The sequence below is a fragment of the Balaenoptera physalus genome (genome assembly GCF_965194825.1).
Source record: "Balaenoptera physalus genome assembly, chromosome: 14".
NCBI classification, from domain to species: domain Eukaryota; kingdom Metazoa; phylum Chordata; class Mammalia; order Artiodactyla; family Balaenopteridae; genus Balaenoptera; species Balaenoptera physalus.
In genome coordinates this window covers 85337660-85361293 of record NC_138893.1, presented here as the reverse complement: position 1 = coordinate 85361293, position 23634 = coordinate 85337660, and the positions used below count along the sequence as shown (strand labels likewise).

The 23634-nt window shown below is 50.3% G+C and overlaps 1 protein-coding gene across 1 annotated transcript in view; it reads left to right on the top strand.

Moving 5' to 3' along the window:
- CDH23 (cadherin related 23) overlaps positions 1–23634 on the top strand; it is a 452316-nt gene that overhangs the window by 98085 nt on the left and 330597 nt on the right. Inside the window, exons 4-6 of the mRNA XM_082424358.1 lie at positions 18714–18856; positions 19555–19602; positions 19715–19807. Of these exons, the coding sequence (XP_082280484.1) occupies positions 18714–18856; positions 19555–19602; positions 19715–19807 (284 nt within the window). The remainder of the gene's footprint in view (positions 1–18713; positions 18857–19554; positions 19603–19714; positions 19808–23634) is intronic.

The following is a 23634-nucleotide window of genomic DNA, read 5'->3' as shown; positions in this document are numbered from 1 at the left end:
ACCAGCTAATAGTGTATACCAGTGATCTACTGCCTGCATTTTGTTCCCACACTGGCTTTATTTGGCCCACTCAGGGATTCTTTAAACCTCTGCTTGGTTGCCAGCACCTAAACACTGGGAAATTTTATATCAAAACATGGATTTCCAGTTTTTGTTGATTGGATCTAGCAACAATCAGATGGCTGCCCCCTTTAGATGGGACACATATGCCCTGCAATTCAGCGCAATCCCCACCTGAACTTCTTTGTTCATCTCTGTTTCCAACCTGAGCCCGGATGACATTGAGCTATGACTTCATTGATTCCTAAAGACACTAATTAAATAGCCTGAACGTGTTTTTGTTTCACTCTTGTTATTGAAAGGTATTTTTGCTTCATAGCGAATTCTAGGTTGGCATTTACTTCCTTTCAGCACACTGAAGATATCAGTCTATTGACTTAGGCATCCATTGTTGTATTTGAGAAATTAGTTCCAGTTTAAAATGTTGGTTCCTTGTTGGTAGTCTGTATTTCTTCTCTGGTTGCATTTAAGATATTCTGTTTTTCTTTGGTGTTTTGCAGTTTTGCTATGACCTGTCTGGTGTGAATTGCTATGTAAATATTTATCCTGCTTGGGTTTCACTGGGCTTCTTGACTCTACAGATTGGAGTCTTTGGTCAATTCTGGAACATAATCTCTTCAAATATTGCTTCTGCCCATTCCTTGCTTCTGGAATCCCAGTTAAATATAGGTTAGACCTTTTAATTTTATCCTCTTGCTTCTTCCCCTCTTGGCTATATTTTCCATCTCTGACTCTCTGTGCTACATTCTGGATAATTTCATCAATTTTATCTTTCAATTCACCAATTCATTTCAGGCATGTCTAATCTTCAGTAAAACTAATGCTTTTGAAATTTTAATGATCATATTTTGATTTCTACAAGCTCTATTTGATCCCTTCTTTAAATTTGCTTGCTCTTTCTTCCTATTGGCAAGCCTCTCTTTTGGTTCTTGAAGCATAGTAAACATTATATATTCTATGCCTGATAATTCCAATATCTGAAGTGTTTGAGGTCTGATTATGCTGTTTTTTCTTCAGGTTTTCAGTCATGGTGTTTAGTGTGTATGTCTAAATTTTGACTGCAAGATCCTCATTTGGTTGGCAAGGTGAGGGGAGGGATTCTTTGAGACCTGAGACCTTCAGGTGGGTCACTCCAGAGAGGATTTATATTTGTTTTTAGTAAGCACTTAGGCTCACTACTTGTCTGGGGCCACTTTAAATTAAAATTTTTTGCTTAAGGATTTTTGGACACCCAGACAAGGTGAACTTGGACTGCAAATGCATCTGAGGGCAATCTCGTGGTTATGAATCCTTGAGGGCTGTACACCCCTTTCTATTCATCACCATGATTTCAGAGAGGCATTTTGGTTTCTTTCAAAGACTCCTAGTTTGTGTGGAGTACAGATTTATTTCTAGTCCACCCTTACACTAAGGGTGTGGTTCTTGGGGTCCCTGCTTTGGTGGGGATGGTTTTCTATTAGACTTCCTACCCTGAATAGGGCATGTGGACCCTGGGCTTTTTTCTCCTCTTCTTTGAGCCCTGGGGGCTCTGACAATGAAAACTCAGGTTTACCTGGTTCAATAAATGGCCCCGAGGCATCAGGTAGCCTCTCTGGGTTTCTTCCTTCACTTAGTATTTCTGGTCCAGGCCGAGCCTCTGAGAAGGCACTGCTGCGGGCAATGTGGCTTGGCTGCGGCCCACTCGGGCACCTTTAGACTTCTCCCCCAGTGCTGTCTTCCGTCCAACACCCCTCACTCACCAGCTCCCTGCCCATGCACACCCCAGGAAACACAGTCACCTTGAGGTCCCCAGTCCAGTAAGCAGACTTGCATGGTTTGGGGCACATAGTTGAAGTCCAACAAAATACCACCCTCTAAACTTGACCTGAGCCTCAGCACCTGTTTACCACGTAAGGGCTTTGAACCATAGTGATGGTGGTTAATGTGACTGAGTTGCCCTTGAAGGAATCAGTTGTTTTTTTTTTAACAACCTAAACTAGGGTCACAGTCTATGTCCTTCATTTGTGATGCAGCTGGAAACATCACACTTTGTTCTCTGAGGTTGTCTTGCTGTATTCTGTACAGTTTGTGGGAGGAAGGGGGTACAGCAAAGTTGAGGCAAAAGAGCACTTAATCGTGACAGAAGAGAGCAGGATGTTAGTCCTAACTCCGTCACTGCATAGGGGACCTCGACCAGCCCCCTCCCAGCTGCAGGTCTCAGGGTCCCTGTAAGCAGCCTGAGGGCACTGCATGGTGTCTGAGACTCTGGGCAGCTCTGGTATTCTGTGATTCCCACTAGAGTCTAAGGACCCCCTTCCCCACGGGAGCGTGGCAGGTCCAGGGGGGCCGCACTCAGGGGCTCTTGGCCGCACTGTGCACAGCTCCCCGTGGTGCCACGTCGGCCTCGGGGAGAGGGGTGGGAAGGCGGCCAGTGCCTCCTGCATCTGCCTGGTGGGTGGTGGGAGACTGTCGCTGGCATCCTGCCACGACCTCTGACCTGCTCTGGTGGGGAAGTGCTCCTCTGCCCCCTGACTGCCCAGCCCCAGGCCCTGTCGCAGTGAAGGACAGAGGGACCTAGAGGAGCTGAAATGCATGTCCTCTGCCTCCCTTTCTAGGCTTCTTGAAACACCGGCAGGTTTCAGAAATCAGTTTAAGAGGGGCGACTCTGCCAGAGAGAGTGAAAGAGGCCAGAGTCTTGCCCACAAGTTTCCGGAAGTGAATTACACCCCGATGTTCAGAGAATGGGGGCACTGAAAGCCATGGGGGGAGAAGTGTGGGTGCCAGTCTCCGTACAGTACCTTGGCTAAGTGGCAAGGAGACCCCTCTGCAGCCCACCCTCAACTCTTCACTTACTTGTTCCCACCTCTCGTCCACCAGTGATCACCATTTCCACCACATGGGGCCTGAGAGCTTCCAGCTCTGTCCACAGGGGGCGGGGAGGAAGAATCTTGATTCCAATGGGAAGAGGACCTCCGAGGACTCCAGGAGTTTGCCCTTGGCCTAATTAAAAGATAAACATATCCAATCAACAATATCCTCCCAGCCAGGCAGTCATCAGGCAGGTGGGCACTGGGAAAGCTGTCTGGCTCATACTCTCTTTTCTCTGCTCCTCAAACAGAGGCAGCAAGACACTCCTTGGGATGTGCCTAGTAGAAATTGGGGATGGAGTCCTTGGCATGGCTTTTAGCATTACAAGAACCACACTCCTGCAAACTCTAGAACCAGATTGCCTAATGTTTATACAGCGATGCATCCCTTCGTTCATTGATTGATTCATTCACTCACTCAGCTGCTCAGTAGACACTAACCAAGGGCCTGTCCTGCGCCAGGCACTGGACGAGGATCTGGGGATCCAGCAGGGAACAGGGTCACATTCCCTGCCCTCAGGCCTGCTCACTGTCAGGTGGGAGAGTCAGACTGGAAGGTCAGCCACTCATTAGGACGCAGGGTGCAAAGTGCTTTGGTTGGGGTCTGCTGTGGGAGAATCAAAGCCTCTATGGGATGTCTGGCATTTATGAAGTGCTTCCTCTTCTGTTGTCTGGCTTGGGCCTTGCCGCAGCTTTCTAAGGCAGGAGCAAGGCCAGTGAGGTGGCAAGGTTTGCTTAGATTACACAGATGGGGCCAGGAGTGGGACCTGGGCCTCTGACTCCATTTCCAGGAGCCCACACTGTACGCCTCTGGACTCATCACTCAGCTGCGCTGAACCATAGTTTCTTCACTGTTAAGAGAATGTGTAGCCCCTGGACAGCCCCCTGCCTGGGGGTGTGGTGGTGAGGACCTGGAATGAATGGCCAGGAAAGCGCTTTCTAAGTGTTGGGTATTGTGCACATATTTAGACTTATTATGATTATTCTCTCAGGTGTCAGGTGATCAGAATTTGGCCTGAGTGAAAAGCATCTCCCCTGCCACCCAGCTAAGGAGGCCCGGGTTGCCTGTTTCATGAAGCAGTGATTTATAACCAGGCAGGGAGATGGGCAGAATCATCTAGAGGAGCTGTCTCAGACTCTGCACTCGTGTGTTCCCCCCCGTGACAGAGATTCTGATAGGCTCTTTGGATGAGAACAGCTTACTTGTTTATTTGTTCCTTTACTCATTTGTTCATTTGCTTATCCATCCATCCACCCACCCAAGAAAAGATATGCCTGAAGTAAAATCAGCCAGAAAACTTCCTGGCCTAGTGTATCTCTCCAGTCATTATTTCCTGAACCACTGATGTCCTTTGAGATGCTCTTGGGAGAAAGGTGTTCTTGGCAAAATAAATTTGGGGAAAGCTGTATCTTCTCTACCACCTTGTGGAGCTTCACAATGCACATTATTGTAATAAAGGCTCTGAGAGGTCCTGCAGGAAAGAAACCTATTTAAATTTTTTTAATGCAATGTTCCCTAGGCCTTCGCGTCCAAGGAATGCTTTATCATGGAGTATCCATTAGTATCCCTCCTCGGGAATTAATGATTCGTGAAATACACTTTGGGAAGCATCCCTTTAAGCACAAAATCTTTTTTTAATTATAATGACTTGCATGGAATATGCATAAGACCTGTTTTATATGCACCTGCCTCCTTACATAGGGATGAGTCATCATTCAGCACTTCCTCGGCACAGCATCGAGCGCATCGCCGCGAATAGCACTCTGTGATGATGTATCGTCATTGACAGGAGCTAGAGAAGGGACTTGGAGTATTTGAAGTTTTCACTTTTCAGAGAGTTTTGATCATTCCCTTTTGTGAGCAGCAGAAGCTGTTGATAATTGCTTCTTATTATTGTTCACGTACCTGCTTGAGATGTCTATAAATTGAAAAAGCAAAGAACCAGTCTGATTATAATTGTATGTAAAGTAAGGGTAAACAGGCTCTGAGTGAGGACCTGACCATAACCCTCTTTTTCATAATGTGCTTGAAATTTGGTGCATGGATTTTGTACCACGACTTTTAGCTGCTCAAAGACCTTTGGGGCTAATTTCCTGCTTTTCGTCTATGTTCTGGATAAGTGAATACGTGGGATGTGACTCTTGGATATATGGAGTGTTAACTAAATCCCCAGTAGAGGACAGGCCCCTGTGAATCATTTGGGGCCAGTACTGAACAAGAACACTGTTTTCAAGGTCAGCTGGTCCTGGATTTGAATTCTGACTCCACCTCTTTTTAGCTGTGTGATCTTGGGCAAGCTGCTAAACCTCTCTGAGACCCAGTCTCCTCATTTGAGTGTGGGAATACCTTTCTCACAGGTTTCTGGTAGGTATTAAATGAGATTGAGCCTGTGAAGTGCTTAACAGAGTGCCCATCAGACAGTAGGTGCTCAATGAATGGTATCTAGTGGCAAGGCCAGGACTAGGGTGAGACAAGCCAGGTGCCCAGGGCACAAAAACTGGGGGGACGCTCTGAGACTTGTGCAAGTAGAGGGTCAGCACTGAGAGGGAGTGCCACCTTAAATTCTGCATCCTGTGTGCCTCTCTTGTCTCATGCCCTTGCTAAGTGGGATGCTGTCACCCCACAGTTGTTCTCAGAGACCGAGGGCCTGGGAGGCCTCTGATTAGATGAAGCGACCCATGCTCACCTAGAGAACGAGCCCACCACCTGTAACGGCTTCCCCCACCTGAGGCGGCAGGTGAGCGGGCTAAAAGGACTGGCCCCAGATGAATAAAGGCATACCTGTGGAGAGATGGGACGGGGGATAAGACGAGTGGGAAAGCTTGCTCACCTGGACCCTCCAAGGTCAGGAACCACCACGGTGTGCCCCCCACCAGCCCCTGAGTAGGAGCAGGGCCTCTGCCAGCTGGCTGGACCCCACTTCCCTGGCAAAACTTTTAAAAACACAAACAGTGGCAAGAGCAGCATTTGCATAAATCTCATTAGAAAAAGTGCAAGTTTCATAAATCTTGTGATAAATTAGTGCGTTATCATTCTCAAAGTGATGTATTAATTTTAGGGCAAAATGAATGGTGCTGTGATCATTGTGGGTAATTATGAGTCTCCTCAAAGAGGAAGTGATTTCTGGAGGGACTTGTCTGGCCTCCTTCTCAGTGGGAGGCGGGAGGGGGAGCAGGGATGAGGGGAAAGGTGTCTTTCTCACCTGCTTTTCTGCTTGCACCTTAGTTTCTTAGTCTCCTTTCCTGCTATTTAGAGGTGAAAAGAAGCAGCCCCTTGGGTTTGGGGACACAGGAAGGTATGAGATTCTGAAGCCAGGCCCTAAGGTCCAAATTCCCTTTGAAAAGAATTTTAATTGACTGGGACCCAAGCGCATGGAAGTTCTAACCCTGTGGTTCTCAAAGCTGTGGTTCCAGACCAGCAGCCTTAGCATCACCTAGGAACTTGTTAGAAATGCAGATTCTGAACCAGGAACTCTGGCAGGGGCCTGTGAATCTGCATTTTAAACAAGCCCTCCTGATGATGCTGATGAAGGCTCAAGTTTGAGAACCTGTACTCTAACGCAGTGATTCTCTATTGGCTGCACACTGGAATCACTTGGGGGAATTATAGCAAAATACTGATGTCTGGGCCCTGGACTAGACCAATTAATTAAAACAGAACCCTTAGGGAGTAGGGCTGGGGCATCCTTATTTTTAGAAGCTCCCTAGGTGATGCTAATATGAAATCAGGTTGAGGTTCACTGCTTTAAAACCATGTATTTACTTCTTTTTTTTTAATATTGGGACTTGGAAAAATTTGAACATGGGAAGGGGCAACCGAGCAAATAATATTTTTCTTTTGCTGCCCCACCTGTGCAGTTGGCCTGAGTGGAATGTGTCTGGGGGCACTGATGTAGCTAGGGACCCACATGTTTGAGGCTGTAGAGTCCCCTGGAGGAGGGTCATCAGGAATGGCTCCAGCTTCGCCAAGTGAAAACACCACCTAGATCAGTCATTCCCAATCTTGCCGGCACATTAGAACCACCTGGGGATTTAGACCTTTCCAAAGCCTGGCTGTACCCCAGCCCAATTAATCACAGCCTGTGGGACAAGGCACAGGGATTGTTTGAAAGCTCCAGGTGATTCCAGTGTGCTGACAAGTTTGGGGACCACTGACCTAGAGGTTTTCCTACATTGTAGTTTCTTGGATTAGTCCTGGAGATTGAAGGGATCTCAGGGATCATCTAGACCTTCGTTATCAACCTTGGCTGCCCTTTGGAATCATCTGGGGTTTTTTGTTTTTTGAGAATTCTGATGCTGAGTCCCTTCCCCAAAAACTCTGATGCACTTAGTCTTGGGGGGTACAGCTTAGCATCTGGAGTTGCAAAAATGCCACAGGTGATTCTGACATGTAGCCTGGCCGAAGACCCGCTGGACTGAAATACCCCATCATTTGCAGGAGAGGGAAGGGACACCCTGGAGACGCAGCCTGTCAGCAGAGCCTGGCCTCGCTGTGGCTGCTCTCACCGGGGGGCTGTGCTGATGGGTGACAGTGGCATGGCTCATTCTGAGCTAGGGAAATGAGAGTGTTGACAGGGTGCGTGAGAGGCAGGAGGGAAGCACCGGGTCCCTCTGAGCAGGAAGGAATCAGCACGTGCCTGCAAGTGTTTGGATAATCTCTTCTAAGCCTTCAAGGGCTGGCAGTGCTCTGTTTATTTTAATGATAATGTCAAGTTCAATTTGCCATTATTTTTCCAGATTTCCTTTTGTAAAGTTAATTGAACAGTTCAATGAATTGAAAAGTTTCAGGAGAAGGGAAAAAAATACCCACCCCACTATTATCACTGTTATTAAATCTGGTAACTACCACTTGGCTTTCCGGGCCCCCGTAGGCCAGGGAGCTGCAGCAAGGACTCGGGAAGGTCAAACAGAATATTCCGGAGCCCCTTTATTCATGGCTATTTCATGCTCAGGCTGCTATTCTTGAGCAGAAAAGAATATCTGGTCTACCCTGGACCTGGGCTGTCAGCCCTGACAAGTCAGGCTCTTCCCAGCGTGTTTCAACCAGGTTGGAAAGCCTTGCCAGCTGGGGCTGGGTCATCTATGCCCTTCTGTCCTCCACAGTGCCTAGGACACAGTGTGGCAAACAGAACCACAATATTGTAGATATTTTAGCTGCACAGGACCTTAATGTGGTGCAGTGGAAAGAATATTGGGGAGCCCAGGACCCACCTGAGTCTCAGCTCTGCCACCTGTAGCTATCAGCTGGGTGACCATGGACGCGTCACTGAGCTGCGCAGCCCCGCTCTCTTCTTTGGCTTGTTGGCCTCATCAAGAATGTGAACTTGTGGCACGTGTACGGCTACCCTTTCCCCTACTCACGTCACGTGTCTCTAATGGGTCACAGCATCCTTTGCTCCTGAACGGAGGTTCAGCCTCGAAATCCTTCACCACACTGCCCACGAAACTATGACCTGGGGACCAGCCTGGCACCTGAGCTGAGACCCACTTGCCAAGTTGGATTCGATTCTCCCCAAGGACCTCTGTGCTTTGGCCATTGATGTCAGCCCCCTCATAGTGTCAGTGGGGAAAGGGAGGCTCAGAGAGGTGAATGACGTGCCCACGGTCACACAGGAAGTCGTGGCTGAACGCCATCCAGTGCCAGCCTTGTTAGTTCTAAGCCCCACTGCTTCTCTCTGTCTTAATAAAGGGACTTCACACTGAAGCTGCCTTCCTCTTGAAACTTCTTCTGTGTCCTTTGATCCTATGCCCCGAGTGCCCCCCCTTGCCAAGTGCTCATCCTCGGGGTCACAGCCCATGAACCAGGGGGAAGGGTAGGAAGACAGTTCTTCCTCCATCCAGGCTGTGACTAGACCCCAAACCCATGCTCACGCTTCCCAAACGTGCCTGTGAAAGGCCAGGAAAAGCATGTGGCATAAGAGGTATGTATGTAGGTCTGTTTTGTTCACTGCTGTATCACCAGTGCCTAGAGCAGTGCCCAGGACAGAGCAGGTGCTCAGGCAATGCTTGCCGAGTGAATGAATGAAGGACTATAATTGCTGCATGGGGATTAGAAGGGTCACCGAACAATCCTAGCTCTGCCTTGTGTGAGCTGTGTGACTTTAGGCAAGTAGCAACCTCTCTGTGATTCATAAGCTTATAGGGGCTTAGAGCACGTTGGTGTCTGCTGCCGGGCGAGGCAGCCCTTGGCGATGATGGCTCTATCGCGGTTGCGCCAGAAGCAGAACAGCTCTGGGATTCTGAGACTCAGGGCCAGGTCCCTCAAATATTTAATGTCTGATCTTTGCTCTTGCGCTTTATTACTTTCAAATAAACGTAGCTCCTATCCTTCCCCGCCACCAAAGCCTCTTGAGCTTATATCACTCTGTTCTGTTTAATGCCTCTCTCTGTTCTGCTGAATTAGCCTGTCACCTCCGCCATCAGGCACCTGTGTGCCCAGATGAGCCAGCTGCCCCTTCTCCGACTCTCAGGGGGAGCTCGCCATCTCCCTGGCTGGTGATAAGTGGGCTGTGGAAAGCCAGGGTAATGGACGGGAGGCCCCATAGTCTGTGCCTCCAGGGTGCTCACCTTCAGGCCAGCCAAGTAACCCAGGAGTCCAGAGCAGCCTAAAACATGGAGGGCGCCTGGGGCTCTCCCTGGAGCAAGGAGAGGGAAGCCTCAGCTTGGGGCTCAGTAAAAGGCTTTTTGATAAAACTGTGATGGCGGTGGAGGGAACGTGAATTCTGAGTCAGACAGACTTGGGTTCAAATCCTTGTTCTGCTACCTCCCAGCTATGTGATCTTGGGTAGGTTATTTTACCCCTTTGAGCCTCAGTTTTCTCGTCTGTGTAGTGGGGATGCTAACTTCTCTCTCTGGGGCCATAGTGAGAAATCGATGACAGAGAATGAATGAAAACCACTGAGTTCTAACTGAATGCTAGTTTCTTTCCCCCAAGCCCTTCGTGCCATCTACGCTGAGTGGACGGAGCTGTAGGAGAGAGGGGACGTGAAGAGGGCCTGTGGGCTCTGGAGACAGAGACAGTTCCTTTATCCGGACAAGGGTGTTCTGATGAACGTGAGGGCGTCGGCCAATGCAGGGCAGGCTTGGAGAGAGGGGGCCGCCACACATCTCACTGCGGCGTACGTGGGGCCCAGGACCACAAAATAACCCCCAAAGTTGGCTTCCCTGAGGTCAGACCAAGTTCAGGACCCCAGGGCATTAGAGGGAAGAAGCCTGACTGAAGGCAGGAGAGCGGGGAGGGGAAACCTAAGACAAATGAGATTATCCCCAGGAATCAAGGTACTTCACTGGCCTGTCTGATCCCAGAGGGGAAACAAATGAGATTGCAGGCTCCAAGGCCAGCCCAGGCTCTACGGGGCTCATCTCAGGGGAGAGGGGGAAGGCAGCAGCCCCTGGCTCCGGCAGAGACTAAGGCCGGAGCAGCTAGGTCCCTCCGGACCACGGGTTGGGGGTGAGGGGGTTTCCTCCCTGAAGGGGGTGGGGCTTGTGCAGGAGGCCCAGGGCCATGGGACGGGGCAAGTGGTTATTCTCAGAAAGACCTGGGCACAACCCACGGCCTGTAATCTGGGGTTGGGGGCCTACTGTCTGCTACTCCTTGCTCAGCCACTCACCCATACACAGCTCTGTCTCAAGCAGCTATCTTCCAGCCAGGACCCCTGCTCCTCTCTGTAAAATGAGAAGGGGCTTTTTTTGGTTCTCATTTCCACTGTAATTAGTCCTTGTTTCTGAGCTCACCTGTAGACTCTAAGTGTGATTCTCTCCCTCCTAAATGCCCTGAGCCTGGTAAGAGCAGACTGCTAGATCCTTGGCCCCTGGTTGGGAAGGGACAGTAGATCACGGCTGATGTGAAGTCCTTTTAAGTCACAGATTGCAAAAGGTTTGCTCTCACATGCCTTTGAGGATTGATTAGTAGTGGCTGTATGGAACCCAGTGTTGTGAAGGATTCTGAAGTTGAATATAGACTCAACAGAAAAGGGAGCTGTGATTGATTAGTAATGTTTGCTTGGGTAGGGGAACGAATGGACCAGCTCCTCGGTCCCAAGAGATGAGCGATAGTTAATCACGGAGGGGTGGGAAGATTTGCCAAGCGTGTCCCAGAACATCAGCCTCTACCTTCAAGGGGTGATGCCCGCTCCCTGCTGTGCAGAAGTGCAGACAACAAATCAGGGAGATATTTATGACAGAGGTAGCATTTGAGGCATGCATTTAAGGGTGACCAGGATTTGAGAGGCAGTGAGAGGAGGAAGGGACTTCCAGGCTGAAGGAACACCAGCAGCACAGGTATAGGAACAGGCGAGGCCCCGGTGTGATTGAGGGATGACAGGAGGGCTTTGGGCTGAGCCCAGAGGGTATGGTGGAAACGTGACCGTGACCGGCCAGGGGGTTGAGGACAGGTTGGGAGGAGCATTGGCCATTCAGTAAGGAATTTTGTTTTAATTCTGTGTGAACTGTGGGAGGTGTCTAAGTAGGGTGTGGCACAAAGGTTTGCCTTAAGAAGATGATACTGTAAGGAGGAAGCACGGTATACTCTCCTTACCCTTTATTCATTCTGTAGCACCCTCCCTGGGTTTGGGGAACATAGCTTTCCTCCTTCCCCAATCCAAAACATAGAAATGAAATAAAAGGCCTTGCAGCCTGCCACTGCCCTTCCTGAGTTTCTGGCCCACCCATGGTCTAGCAGGTAAAGACTCGCAGCTCCCCAGGAGTGCACGACATGCCCATCCCAGGCCTCACCCGTCAGTGCAAATAACAATAATAACAGTAACAGTCACCTCGGCAATCAGCATGGGCCCAGCAAGGCCACACAGGAAGCTGTGATTGTCCACCCCTTGCCTGGAAGATGGATGTGACCTGCTGCTAAGGAGCTGAGGCCACTGTGGTGGATGTGTCACCAGCCCTGTGCCTCCCAGGGAGGGGCATTCGAAGCCTGCTGAGCAGATCCCCACTCCCACTGGGGCCCCTGGCCTCCAGGACAGGGTTCACTGCCTGAGGAAGGGGTACTTGGGCCCTAGGATAGGGTACAGTGCCAGGGATGGGGTACATGGTCCCCAAGATGGGGTACACTGCCCAGAATGGGGTACTTGGCCCCAGGGTAGGGTACTCGACCCCATGATGGAGTACATGGTCCCAGGATGGGGTACCTAGCTGCCAGGAAAGAGTACTTGGCCCCAAGAATAATGTGCATTGCCCCTGATGACCCCCAGGGTAGAGGTCATGGCCTCAGGATGGGGTACAGGGCTGTTCCTGAGAGAATGGACCACCAGCCAGTGCCCCGATATGATTCTACCTGCATCCAAACCCAGGTGCTTCTGGTTTGGACATTGGTAGGTTTTGATTATCTGTGCTTTTTCCTGTCCATTAGTGTACATAATTAAGAGTTAACTTGCTGTACTCTCTCCTCTTGTCGTGGCTCAGAGATCTTCATGACTCTGGGGGGGCTATCTTCTCCCGACACCCCTAGGCAGTTGGCAGCATTCATTTATTTACCCAATGACTATTTACTGAGTGCCTCCAGGATGCCAGCCCATGTTAGGCTTAGGGATACATCAGGGAACACGACAGGCCAGGCTGCTGCCCCCATGGAGCTAACACGAGTGTGTTTGTGTGGCAGATAGGGGGTTGGGGCAGGCAGTCAGCAAGTCAAGTGAGTAAACGAGATCATTTCAGAGGAGGGAGGGGCTGTGAAGGCAGTGACTTGGGGTGTGAGGACACAGTGACGAGACATCTCTTTAGACAGACTCTACCTGTGTGATGGAGTATTTGAGGAAGGCCTCTCCGAGAAGGTAGCTCACGGCCTGAGAGGTGAATAATGAGTAGCATGTAGTGACCTAGGGTTGGAATATTCCTGGCAGAAGACACAACCAGGGCAAAGGCCCTGAGGCAGCGACAGAGTGTTCAGGATCAGAAAGAAGACCATGGCAGAGGCGGGTAAGCCCAGGGACCCCTTTGTGAGACACAGTGGGAGGATTATCTCAGGTCAGGTCACTGGGGCCTTAGATGTGATCTGGTTTAAGTTTTGGTTTTTAAATCTTTAAATTGTGGTAAAATACACATAACCTAAAATTTACCATCTTAACCATTTTTAAGTATAGAGAATGTTAAGTACATTCACACCCTTGTGCAGCCAATCTCCAGAATTCTTTTCATCTTGTAGAACTAATACTGAACCCATTAAACAACAACTCCCAACCCTCCCTCTCCACAGCCCCTGGCAACCACCCTTCTACATTCTGTCTCTATGAATTTGAACCCTCTAGGGACATCACGTAAGTGAAATAATACCAGTGTTTGTCTTTCTGTGACTGGCTTATCAGCATAGACTTAGCACAGTGTCCTCAAGTTTCATCCATGTTGTAGCATGTGTCAGAATTTCCTTCCTTTTTAAGGCTAAATAATTTCCATTGGCTGTAGATGCCACATCTTGTTTATCCATTCTTCCATCGATGGACACTTGGGTCGCTTCCACCTTTTGGCCATTGTGACTAATGCTGCTATGAACATAGGTGTACAGTGATTTAAGTTCTTTAAAGTTCCATTTTCCACCCATGAGGTTAGGCTGGGCCCTGACCTGGGTTGGGTTGGCACAGGGTGGAGGAGCCAGCCTCTCTGGGTTACCCGTCTGCTGAGGGTGGGGGAGGCCAAGAGCAGAGAGTCCTCCAGCAGCACTGACTGAACCGAGAGCCCTACGACCGAGCCTTTAAATCATCCTGGGTCCAGAGGAGATTTTCTCTGCATCTAAAATGTGAGCCATAAACCAGGCTGACTTACAGGCAGTACTCACTGGTCCGGTTTGTTTATGTCCAGCATCCTTTCTGATTGGTTGATGCCTGTACTGTGGCCATTGTTAAATATTTGAATATCACCCTGCTATAAACCAGTCTCAGGCTGTGTGTCAGAGTCTCTTGCAGGGAGAATGGGAGCTGCTGTTTAAACGTTTAAACTCTGGGGTACCCCCCGCCAACTGAGGCACCAGGGCTTGGGAATCTGTATTAAAACAAGCACACTGGGTGATTCTGATACCACAGTCTTAGGAGGTCTTACGAAGCAGAAGCAGGCCTTGTGATGAGGATTCAAGTGCAAATTGTTTATGGGGAGGAGATTCCAGGAAACACGGGTCAGGGAGTAAGGACATGAGACTGGGAAGGAAAGGAAGCCATAAAGATGCTTCGTTAACCAAGTCACCTCTGTGGGCAAGTGGAGATGAGTCCCATGGGGGACCTCCAAGAGCCAGTGTGGAACACGGCCTGTGAGTTACCCCCCTGAGAGGTGAGGGAGCTGGGGCATTTATCTACCAACTCTTTATCTGCCATCTTCCATCTGTCATTCATTGAGTGCTGCTACCAGGGGCATTAGTTCCCTGGCACTACTGGCTTGTCCTGTGTATGGTAGAGCAGTCTCTGATGGCCAGAACCCTTCAGGCCTGGCAGCTGGAGGTTGGGCTGGTCTGTGTGAAAATGGTATGTGCTAAGACATAGCGGGCAGGGTACCAATAGTATCGGCTATGGAGGGCTGCCGAGCTCCCATCTCTCTACCATACAGCCCTGTGAAACATTGATTATCCTTCTTACCACTGAAAAGAAATCCAGGCCTCATTCATTGTTGGCAGAAATTTAAATGGTGTGATTACTATGAAAAACAATTAGGTGGTTCCTCAAAAAGTTTAACAAACATAGAGTTTCTATATGACCCAGCAATTCCACTCCTAGGTATATACCCCCCTCCCCCAAATTGAAAACAGGTGTTCAAACAAAAACTTGTCCACAGGTATTCATAGCATCTTTATTCACAATAGCCAAAAGGGGGAAACAACCCAAATGTCCATCAGCTGACGATATGGGTAAACAAAATATAGCATACCCATACAATGGAATATTACTCAGTCATAAAAAGGAATTAAATACTAATACATGTTACAAATGTATGATCCTTGAAAATATGCTGAGTAAAAAAAAAGCCAGCACTTATCATATGACTCTATTTACATGAAATATCCAGAACAGGCAAATCTGTAGAGATAAACAGTGGATTAGCAGTTGCCAGGGGCTGAGGGAAGAGGGAATGGGGAGGAATGCTAATGGGTATGGGTTTCCTTTTGGGGTGACGCAAATGTTCTGGAGACAGATAGTGGTGATACTTACACCACATTGTGAATGTACCACATGCCACTGAATTGATTAAAATGATACATTTTATGTTATATATATTTTACCGCAATTAAAAAAAAAAAAAAAGAGCTCCAGGTATTGCACAGCCTGAGTTGCAGGGTATACTGTTTCCCAAGTGGGAAACAAACCCAGAGAGTGGTGTGTGTACCCCAGGATCCCACAGCCGGGATGGTTCTCCTGAGGGGCTGCTTCTGGGGGCACTGGGCAGGGGTTGGGCCACACAGCTTGGCTTCATTCCTGTCTGAATGGTGCACACAGAGGTTGCTGGAAGCCTCCCTGATGGGGAAATGAGCTGCTTGTCCTGGAGAAGCCAAAGCCAGGCCCAGCTTCTACAGAATGGCAGAACAGTTGGGTGGGGGAGTATGTGCCCAGTGGGAAAATTGCGGGGCATCTTGTCTTAAATATAAGATTAAATTGGCACCTTTAATTAGTACACTTAGAAAAGGTCACTAGCAATTACCTGGGACACAAAGAAGGCATGAGCAGGCAAGAGCCTGTGAAGAAGCCGAAAAGGACCATTTTGAGCAGCACATAATTGAGGGGAAAATGGATAAAATTCCAGGAAATTACAGGGTGGGTGACAGCAGCTGATGGCCCCATCCCTGTCCTGCCCAGCGCCCCCCTTCTTGGGAGAGCCTGAACATCGAGCCTGAGAGAGCCATTTGGGATACTGGGCCAAGTTGTATGGCCTTGGCTGGAGGGTCAGTGTGGCCTTTCCGGAATCCCATCGGCCAGCTGGGAGCTTGGCCCCATATTCTCCACCTGGGCTGGGCCCTGAAGGAGGTTGGCAGGTGAGGTTTCCAGTCCAAGGGGCCTCCGTGGACTCATTGCTGTACTGGGGACAAGCAGGGCCCCCATGGGCCTCAGTTTCCTCATGTGGAATCTCCCCAAGGCCTTGGGAGGTAGCTCAGTGTTCCTCAAACTTTGCCACTAAAGGACCCCTGAGGGTATTAGAAAGGAAATGTGTGTCCCCGGCAGTCAGGGGGAGGCTGGAAATTCTTTCACAGTTTTAGGTTGTGTCTTTAAAAATGAATGAAATGTTATATTGTACTCCCATTATATTCCCATGTGTTTTAGAATAAAATGGTTGCATGTCACTGAGCGACACAGATGCTTTGAGAAGATGTGCTTGGTTTATCTATGACTTCACGTACCTCCTCCTTCCTCATCTAGGAAAGAGCACTATACTGGGAGTCTCGAAACTTGTGTTTGAGTCCTGACGCTGTTGCTCACCACTGTACTTTGGGCAAATTACTAAATGCCTTCAGTTTCTCCATCTTTAAAATGGGAAGGTTGGGCTCCCCAAAAGGTCTCTGTTCCATGATTTCACTCCTCCTTCTCCTGCTTCTCACCTCCTCTCATCACCATGGATGCTGCCATGTCCTACTCTGCTGTGTGACCTTGGAGAGGCTACTTTGCCTTTCTGAGCCTCAACTTCCTAATCTGTATAATGGGTAGAATAATGGCTACCAAACAGAGTTGCTGAGAGGATTTAATGAGAGAACCCATGTGAATGGGCTAGCACCATGTCTGGCATATCATAAGAGCCTAATGATTGCCCAGTATCTTCCTTTTCTAAGTGTTGGGCTTCCACTTAGGGCCTGATAGGGTCATGTCCATAGAAGTCCTCAATCTTGAGTTCACATATCAAGTGTTGAGATTTGTAAGGCTGTGGAAACAAATGTGGGCACTGGGCCAGAATGCCTGGGCTTTGAAGTCCAGCTCTGCCCTTTGCTAATTGTGTGGACATGGTAAATTACTTAATCACTTTGTTACCTTATCTCCCCACAAGTGGGGAGAATAACAGGGAGAATTGAATTAGGTAGTACACAGAAATCCTTTAGCCCAGTATCTGAAATGTGGTTAGTGCTCCAAAATGTTAGCTCTCATTGTCATGTTAGAATTGTCTTTTAAAAGTTGACTTAGAAAAGCTCATCGACATTCTCTTCTAGATAAAATTCCCAGAGTTTAGAATCCTTCCTTCCTTAGCTATTAATAGATCATCAGAGCTATTCAGTAAATATGAGAGTCAGTATGTGGGAAAGAAAGAGTGTCTGTCTCATTTTATAAGGTAAATTGAGGCTTTAAAAGAAGGGATTTGCCAAAGGCCATGGTTCTAACCTAACTACTCCTCGAGAATCAGATGGAGACTATAGACCCTCTCTGCAGAAAATGACACACTGTACACTCAGAACATTTTGCACAGTTCCTGGCAGTTTAGGGACCTCTTGAAGCTAAGGTGACCGGCTGATCCAGTTGTCTGGGATGTCCTGGTTTTAGCACATATCCTGGGAAATGCCTCAGTCCTAGACAAACCAGGATGGTTGATCACCCTACCTGAAGCCTACCTTGTGAGGGGTGCTGTGAACCCCAGGAGAAGATGACCTACTCTAGGACTTCTTAGGCAGGGCTGTAGGCCAGGCATCCTGATGCCCAGGGTGGCCTCTGCCAGGGCTTTGTTTCTTGGTGAAGGCAATGCCATAGTCCTCTGATTGAGGACAGGAGCTAGACTTTGTCACCTAGTTCTAGACTGGAGTTCCCTGAGAGTGCTCCAAATCTTCCTAACCTCTGTGTACTCTAGTGGTTACCATAAGGCCAGCACCTAATCACTGTTGTATGAATGCCAGGTTTTGTAAAATTTTCTGAAGTAGAAAATATTGCTTTGTACTTTTTCTTTTTTATTGTGAGATTTAAATATATTGAATGTACCACAGGTTTGTTTGTTTACTGTTTTTAAATCTATCTGCCTAAAAAAAAAATCTGACTGTTCATGGACACTTTTTTTTTTTTTTTTTTGGTTTCCAGTTTTAGGCTATTATGAATAAAGCTTCCATGAACATTATTGTACCAGGAAAAAAAAGAAAAAAGAAAATATTGCTTCCATTTGCAAAAGACAGAAATCCAACTCAACTTACTTAGGCAAAACCGGAAAAAAAAAAAAAAAATGAGGGGGTGATTTATTAGCTCATACAGCTGAGCAGTCCAGAGGGTGGAGCTAATTGCTAATCTCAGGTATAGTTGGCTGCAGACCCTCAAACCGTCAGGAATCTCTCTCCATGTACCATTTGGCTCTGTTTTCCTCCTTGTTGGCCTCGTCCTCAGGCAGGCTCTTTCTCTGGTGCCAAAGATGGCTGCCAGCAGGACCAATTTAGCAACCCCAGTGGAAGGAGAGCGACTCTTTCCCAGTTGTTCCAGCAGAAGTCCCAGGGTTGGCTTTGATTGGCTAGTTTGGGTCACATGCTCATCCCTGAACCAATCACTGTGACCAGGGAGATGGAGTGCTCCGAGTGGCTAGGGCTAAGTAGTGTGCCCATCTTGGAATGTAAGAATTGAAGGGTTGGGAGCTTGCACTCATCTGAGCCACTTGGAGGACTCCTTCTCTAAATTAAGGAAAGAGGACAGGCAGAAGTCACAGAACGTGGTGAATGACAGTTCCCTGTTACACACTGTGACCAGTGGCCAGGGTGGAGGCAGGGAGCCCGGGACAGAGCCAAAGAGGCGCAGGGGTCTTGCGGTAGTCAGTGGCCTGCTGGTGGTCTGTTGGGCGGCTGCTCCCCACAGGGACTCAGGCACCTGAGTAAGGCGCTGAAGAATGGACTAACCTCCCGTCTTTGCCCTCTGCTCTCTCCTGCGGGTACTTCAGGTTCCTCCGTGACCCAGTTGCTGGCCCGAGACATGGACAACGACCCCCTGGTGTTCGGCGTGTCTGGGGAGGAGGCCTCCCGCTTCTTTGCCGTGGAGCCTGACACGGGCGTGGTGTGGCTCCGGCAGCCGCTGGACAGAGAGGTATGACCCGCCGTGACCTCTGCCCCTGGCCTTCCCTGGGGAGGCAGAAGCACACACTGGGGGAGGATGGCTCGTCGTCTTCTGACTCTGAAGCAGCATCTTCCTGCCTGAATGGTGTCCCTCTTCCAAGGCCAGTGCTGATGTCTGGACTTGGGGTTAGAATAGGGTGGTTTGGGGTGTCTCCAAGTAAGGGACAACGCTGGATAGGCAAGAGGGACAGTGACCTCGGGTTCCTCCCCTGTAGAATAGCAGCTCCACGGAGTGTGCACATCTACACCCCCCAACAAATGTTCCCCCAAGGGACGTTTTCCCAAGGCACAGGAATTGATGGCGGTAGCCCTTAGCAGATTAAGGTAAGAGTTTGAACAGAACCCCAACCCCTGCTTTCTCCTCACATCGAAGTGGCCCCAGAGGTGATTTGCTCAAGATCACACAGCAATTTAGCGACAGAGCCCAGATTAGAACAAGATTCCTGACTTCTAATCTACTGCTCTTTTATGGGAAGGATCCGTATTCTGAACCTACTTCCCCAACCCAGAAGGCAGTGCGTATTCTTTAGGGAAGCCTTCAGATATCCAGTCCCAGACCAGCTCCTGGGGCAATGCTGGAGGGTCTCCACCACCAAGCAGGGCTCCGGACTCAGGGCCTCAGCTCTCCTCTCTAACTCTGACCTCCTCCCTCCCTTTGTTTTCTTTCAGACCAAGTCGGAGTTCACGGTGGAGTTCTCTGTCAGCGACCACCAGGGGGTGAGTCTCCCCTAAGGCCCCTGCTTCCCTGGGAGGCGGGGTTCCTGAGCCCTTGGGTAGAAAGAGGCTGGAGGCTGATGCCGATGCTAGCTCCCCACTCTTGTCTTGCCAGGTGATCACGCGGAAGGTGAACATCCAGGTCGGGGATGTGAATGACAACGCGCCCACGTTTCATAATCAGCCCTACAGTGTCCGCATCCCTGAGGTAGGGGCCCCCAGGGTCACACTTGAGGGACATTGGGGGCCTGCTGCTCTGGGGCCACCTGGGAGGAGGCTGATGCTGGGAAAAGGGCAGTTCCAGCTCCTCCTCTCCTGCCCACACCTCAGCCCAGGCACCAGCTCTGGTCAGGTTGGTGACTGAGCCGGCGCCTCTGAGGGGGCCTGTCTGCTGGTTGGGGAGAGCTGGTTGGTGGGAGCCTTGTGCCTGAGAGAGGGCCTGCCTTGGATGAGCCCTCCCAACTCCAGCCGGAGTCAGGGACAGGACGGAGGTTGGGAGGGGCAGGTTGCACCTTTTTTCCATTTACAGCCGGTGCAGGCCTTGGGCAGGTAGGTTGGCAGGCCTAACCCCAGGCCTCCCAGCTTTGGCTAGAACAAGTCCCCCAAGATGCAAGGTGCATGCAGTACCTGGAACGGGCTTTCTTTCTTGAACCCTGTGCTGTCTTGCCGGCTTTCGGCTGCTTTGGGTTGTCTGTGTACTCAGTGTATCTCCATGAGTGCGTGTGGGTAAAACCAAGCCATTGCTGGTAATTGAAAAGTGCAAATTATTGCATTACGAACAGTTCGTTAATAAGCTGGCTGCTGGCTCCTGATGGCCCCAGGGTTCTCATTGCTTACTGTCCCTCTCCCCGGTGGCTGATGGCAGTCTTCTGGCCTGACAGCGATTCAAAGACCTTGAAGGTGGAGGGTAAAGAGCTTCTAACTGGGTGTCCCTCAGGCCTGCCCTCGGGGCTCTGGGCTGGGCGGCAGCAGTAGAGGTTTGGGATGGGAACGATGGGAGATGGAATCCACTGGGCAGAGGCAGCCTGGCGTCACGGCATTGGAGTGCTAGCCCCTTTATGTTATAGGTCATTGGATCAGGAAACTGAAAGAGCTTTAGAAAATATCTGTTCAGTTTAGAGATGAGAAAAGTGAGGCTCAGTGTGGGAGAGTGACTTGCCCAAGGTCACACAGCTTTGACTTTGTGCCTCCTGACTCCCAGGGCAGCTTCAGATTCCTCAGGGATAGATAAAGAAACCTGATCTCATGCCTCTAAGTTCTGGTTGCTGGCCCCCCTTACTCAGCTGTGAGCCAAGGGTCCTGTGCTTGTGCCAGACAGAGTGAAATAGGACAGATGTGCAGGTGGGACACACCAGAGGTACTCATGCCCTTCCCCTGATGGGATGGGACATAGGGAGAGAGAGCCTGCAGTCCCAAGCATGGGGACATGGTGCCCTGAGCTGTGGCCGGTGTGCCCAGGACTGCAGCTTGGCTCCGGGCCCCCGCTCATTTGGAAGTCTCCCTAATTTAATTAAGGGTCTCTACGTGCCAGCCTGCACTCCAGGCCCGGGCTCAGAAACCAAGGGCACAGCTCGGAGTTAATGAGCCTTGGACCCATTGCTCAGCTGCCATCCTGGCAGGCATGGCTGCCCTGTGCCTTCCCTCACGGGGGGCAGCAAACAGCAGCAATAGCAAGGGGATGAGGGGTCGCATCCCTGCTCCCCAGCCCTTGGGCCAGGGCCGGTCTTCTCCTCTCTCCCTTGCCAGGAGAAGATGTGACCTCCAACATCACCCTGTTGGAATCCCCCAGGATTCTCCAAAGGCCTCTGCCTCCAAGGAGAGAGCCTCTTCAGTCATTCATTTATTTAACAAATATTTATTGAGTGTCTGCTGTGGGCTTGGCGCTGTGCCAGGCTCTCACTGAACAGAGACCTGGGAGGCCAGAGGAATATGTAATGAGGGGAGCCAGAACCAGAGGCCAGAGACCCCAGGCCTAGCCCCTGCTCTGCTCCCAGATTGCTGGGTCCATTTGGGCATGTCACTTAACCTCTCTGGGCCATGGTCCTCCTTATCTAATAAAAACAGAGGACAGGTAGGATAAAATGGCCTGCCTCCTGCCCATCTGATGAGGAGAGGGTAGGCCAAGAGGGGCCGGCTGGAAGGACACACAGTCCTTGGAAGAAGGCCTGTGTGGTTTACTCGCTTGCATGTAAACCTCCCTATCGGGTCACTTCGGTGGCCTGATACTCGATGCCCTGCTCAGGGCTGCTCCGTGTGGCCAGTGGGGATGTGGTGTCAGCTGGATGGAGGCCTGGCCCCTCCTGACCCGAGGTGGCTTGGCGCTGACCAGCCCTGGCCTGGGGTGGTCACCTGAGCTAGAGCTTAGCTGCCTGGCTCAAGCCCCAGCTGGAGTACCAGGGAAGAGTCTGCTGTTCCTGGCCCAGAATTCAGGCAGGGGTCTCCTGCTTACATTGAAGTCACCATGGAAACCCCAGGCCCTCGCCCTTGAGAAGCACAATTCAGTGAAAGAGGCCCTATGGATGTGAATAGGATGAGAATGCAAACGAGGGAGACAGGGGGCACTGCAGACCCTGTGAGGCATCAGTCTTGAGGGGTTGCCAGAGTGATCAGAGAAATCTCAACAGGCTTCCAGAAGGAGGTGGGTTTCCACGAGAAGCTCGCCAAGGTGAGCAGCGGAACTCCTGTGTTGTATGGTGGGAAGAGGGAGACTGGAGGTCAAGACATCTGGGTTCTAGTCCTGATTGTGCCAGCAACTGGCTGGGTGAGACTTTAGACCTGTCACTGCCCCTCTGCTGGCTTCAACTCCAACAGCTGTTAAACTGGGGAGTTGGGCCAGGCCCCTTCCAGGACTGACATGCTGTGATCTGAGGAGGAATCCCAGCGGGAGTGGCTCCTTTCTTATCTTCCAGTACTTCATTATTCCTTGAGGGCTGACAAAGACTTCCAGTGGCTGCCTCCATCCACTCAGCTCCTCTTTTGGTCGTCCTAGCCGCCTGCACACCATCCCTAACCTTCCCAACCTCCACTCCCCCCAGCCCTAGGGGCCCTGATAATGTTTGGGTCTGTTGTGTCCAAAACCCAGGGATAGGCGTGGGGAACAAGTTACAGGGAGGTAAATCTAGGTTTACATATGGAAGAACTTTCTAATGAGACCCACCCCACAATCTACTCCCCTGCCCTGCTGAGGATGTACTGAGCTCCCCATCCCTCAAGTTATACAAGCAGAAGCAGGAGAACACCGTGTTTCAGAAGCCATCTAGTACTGAGTGCCGGAGAGGTGATGAATCAGAGGCTCCCAAACATACCCCATCAGAATTTCCTGGGGGACTGTTAGGAGGCATATTCCCGGGCCCCTGCAATTCTTTTTTTTTTTTAATTAATTAATTAATTTATTTATTTGGCTGCGTTGGGTCTTCGTTGCTGCGCGGAGGCTTTCTCTAGATGCCGCGAGCGGGGGCTACTCTTCGTTGCGGTGCGCGGGCTTCTCATTGTGATGGCTTCTCTTGTTGCGGAGCACAGGCTCTAGGCACACGGGCTTCAGTATTTGTGGCACACGGGCTCAGTAGTTGTGGCTCACGGGCTCTAGAGCGCAGGCTCAGTAGTTGTGGCTCACGGGCTTAGTTGCTCTGTGGCATGTGGGATCTTCCCAGAGCAGGGCTCAAACCCGTGTCCCCTGTATTGGCAGGCGGATTCTTTACCACTGCGCCACCAGGGAAGTCCGCCCCTGCAATTCTGAATCAGTATTTGGGGGACAGCTAGCCCAGGAAGCTGCATTTTTAACTCCATGGTAGCAGCAAGCCCTGGAGGATGATATCTGTGGCCCTCCCCATCAGAGGGTTTCTGAGAGGTGCTGGGGTAGCCCATCTTTGAGGAGAACTTTCAGCCTGTCAACAGCTGCCTAGAGACATCACCCATGGGGACCCACGTCCTCAGGCCTGGAATAGGAGCAGATGGGAGGCGGGTCAAGACCAGGCACTGCCCCTTTCCTGGGAGAAGCTCACCCGCCCCCTGCCCACCCAGCCCTGCCCCCTCTCC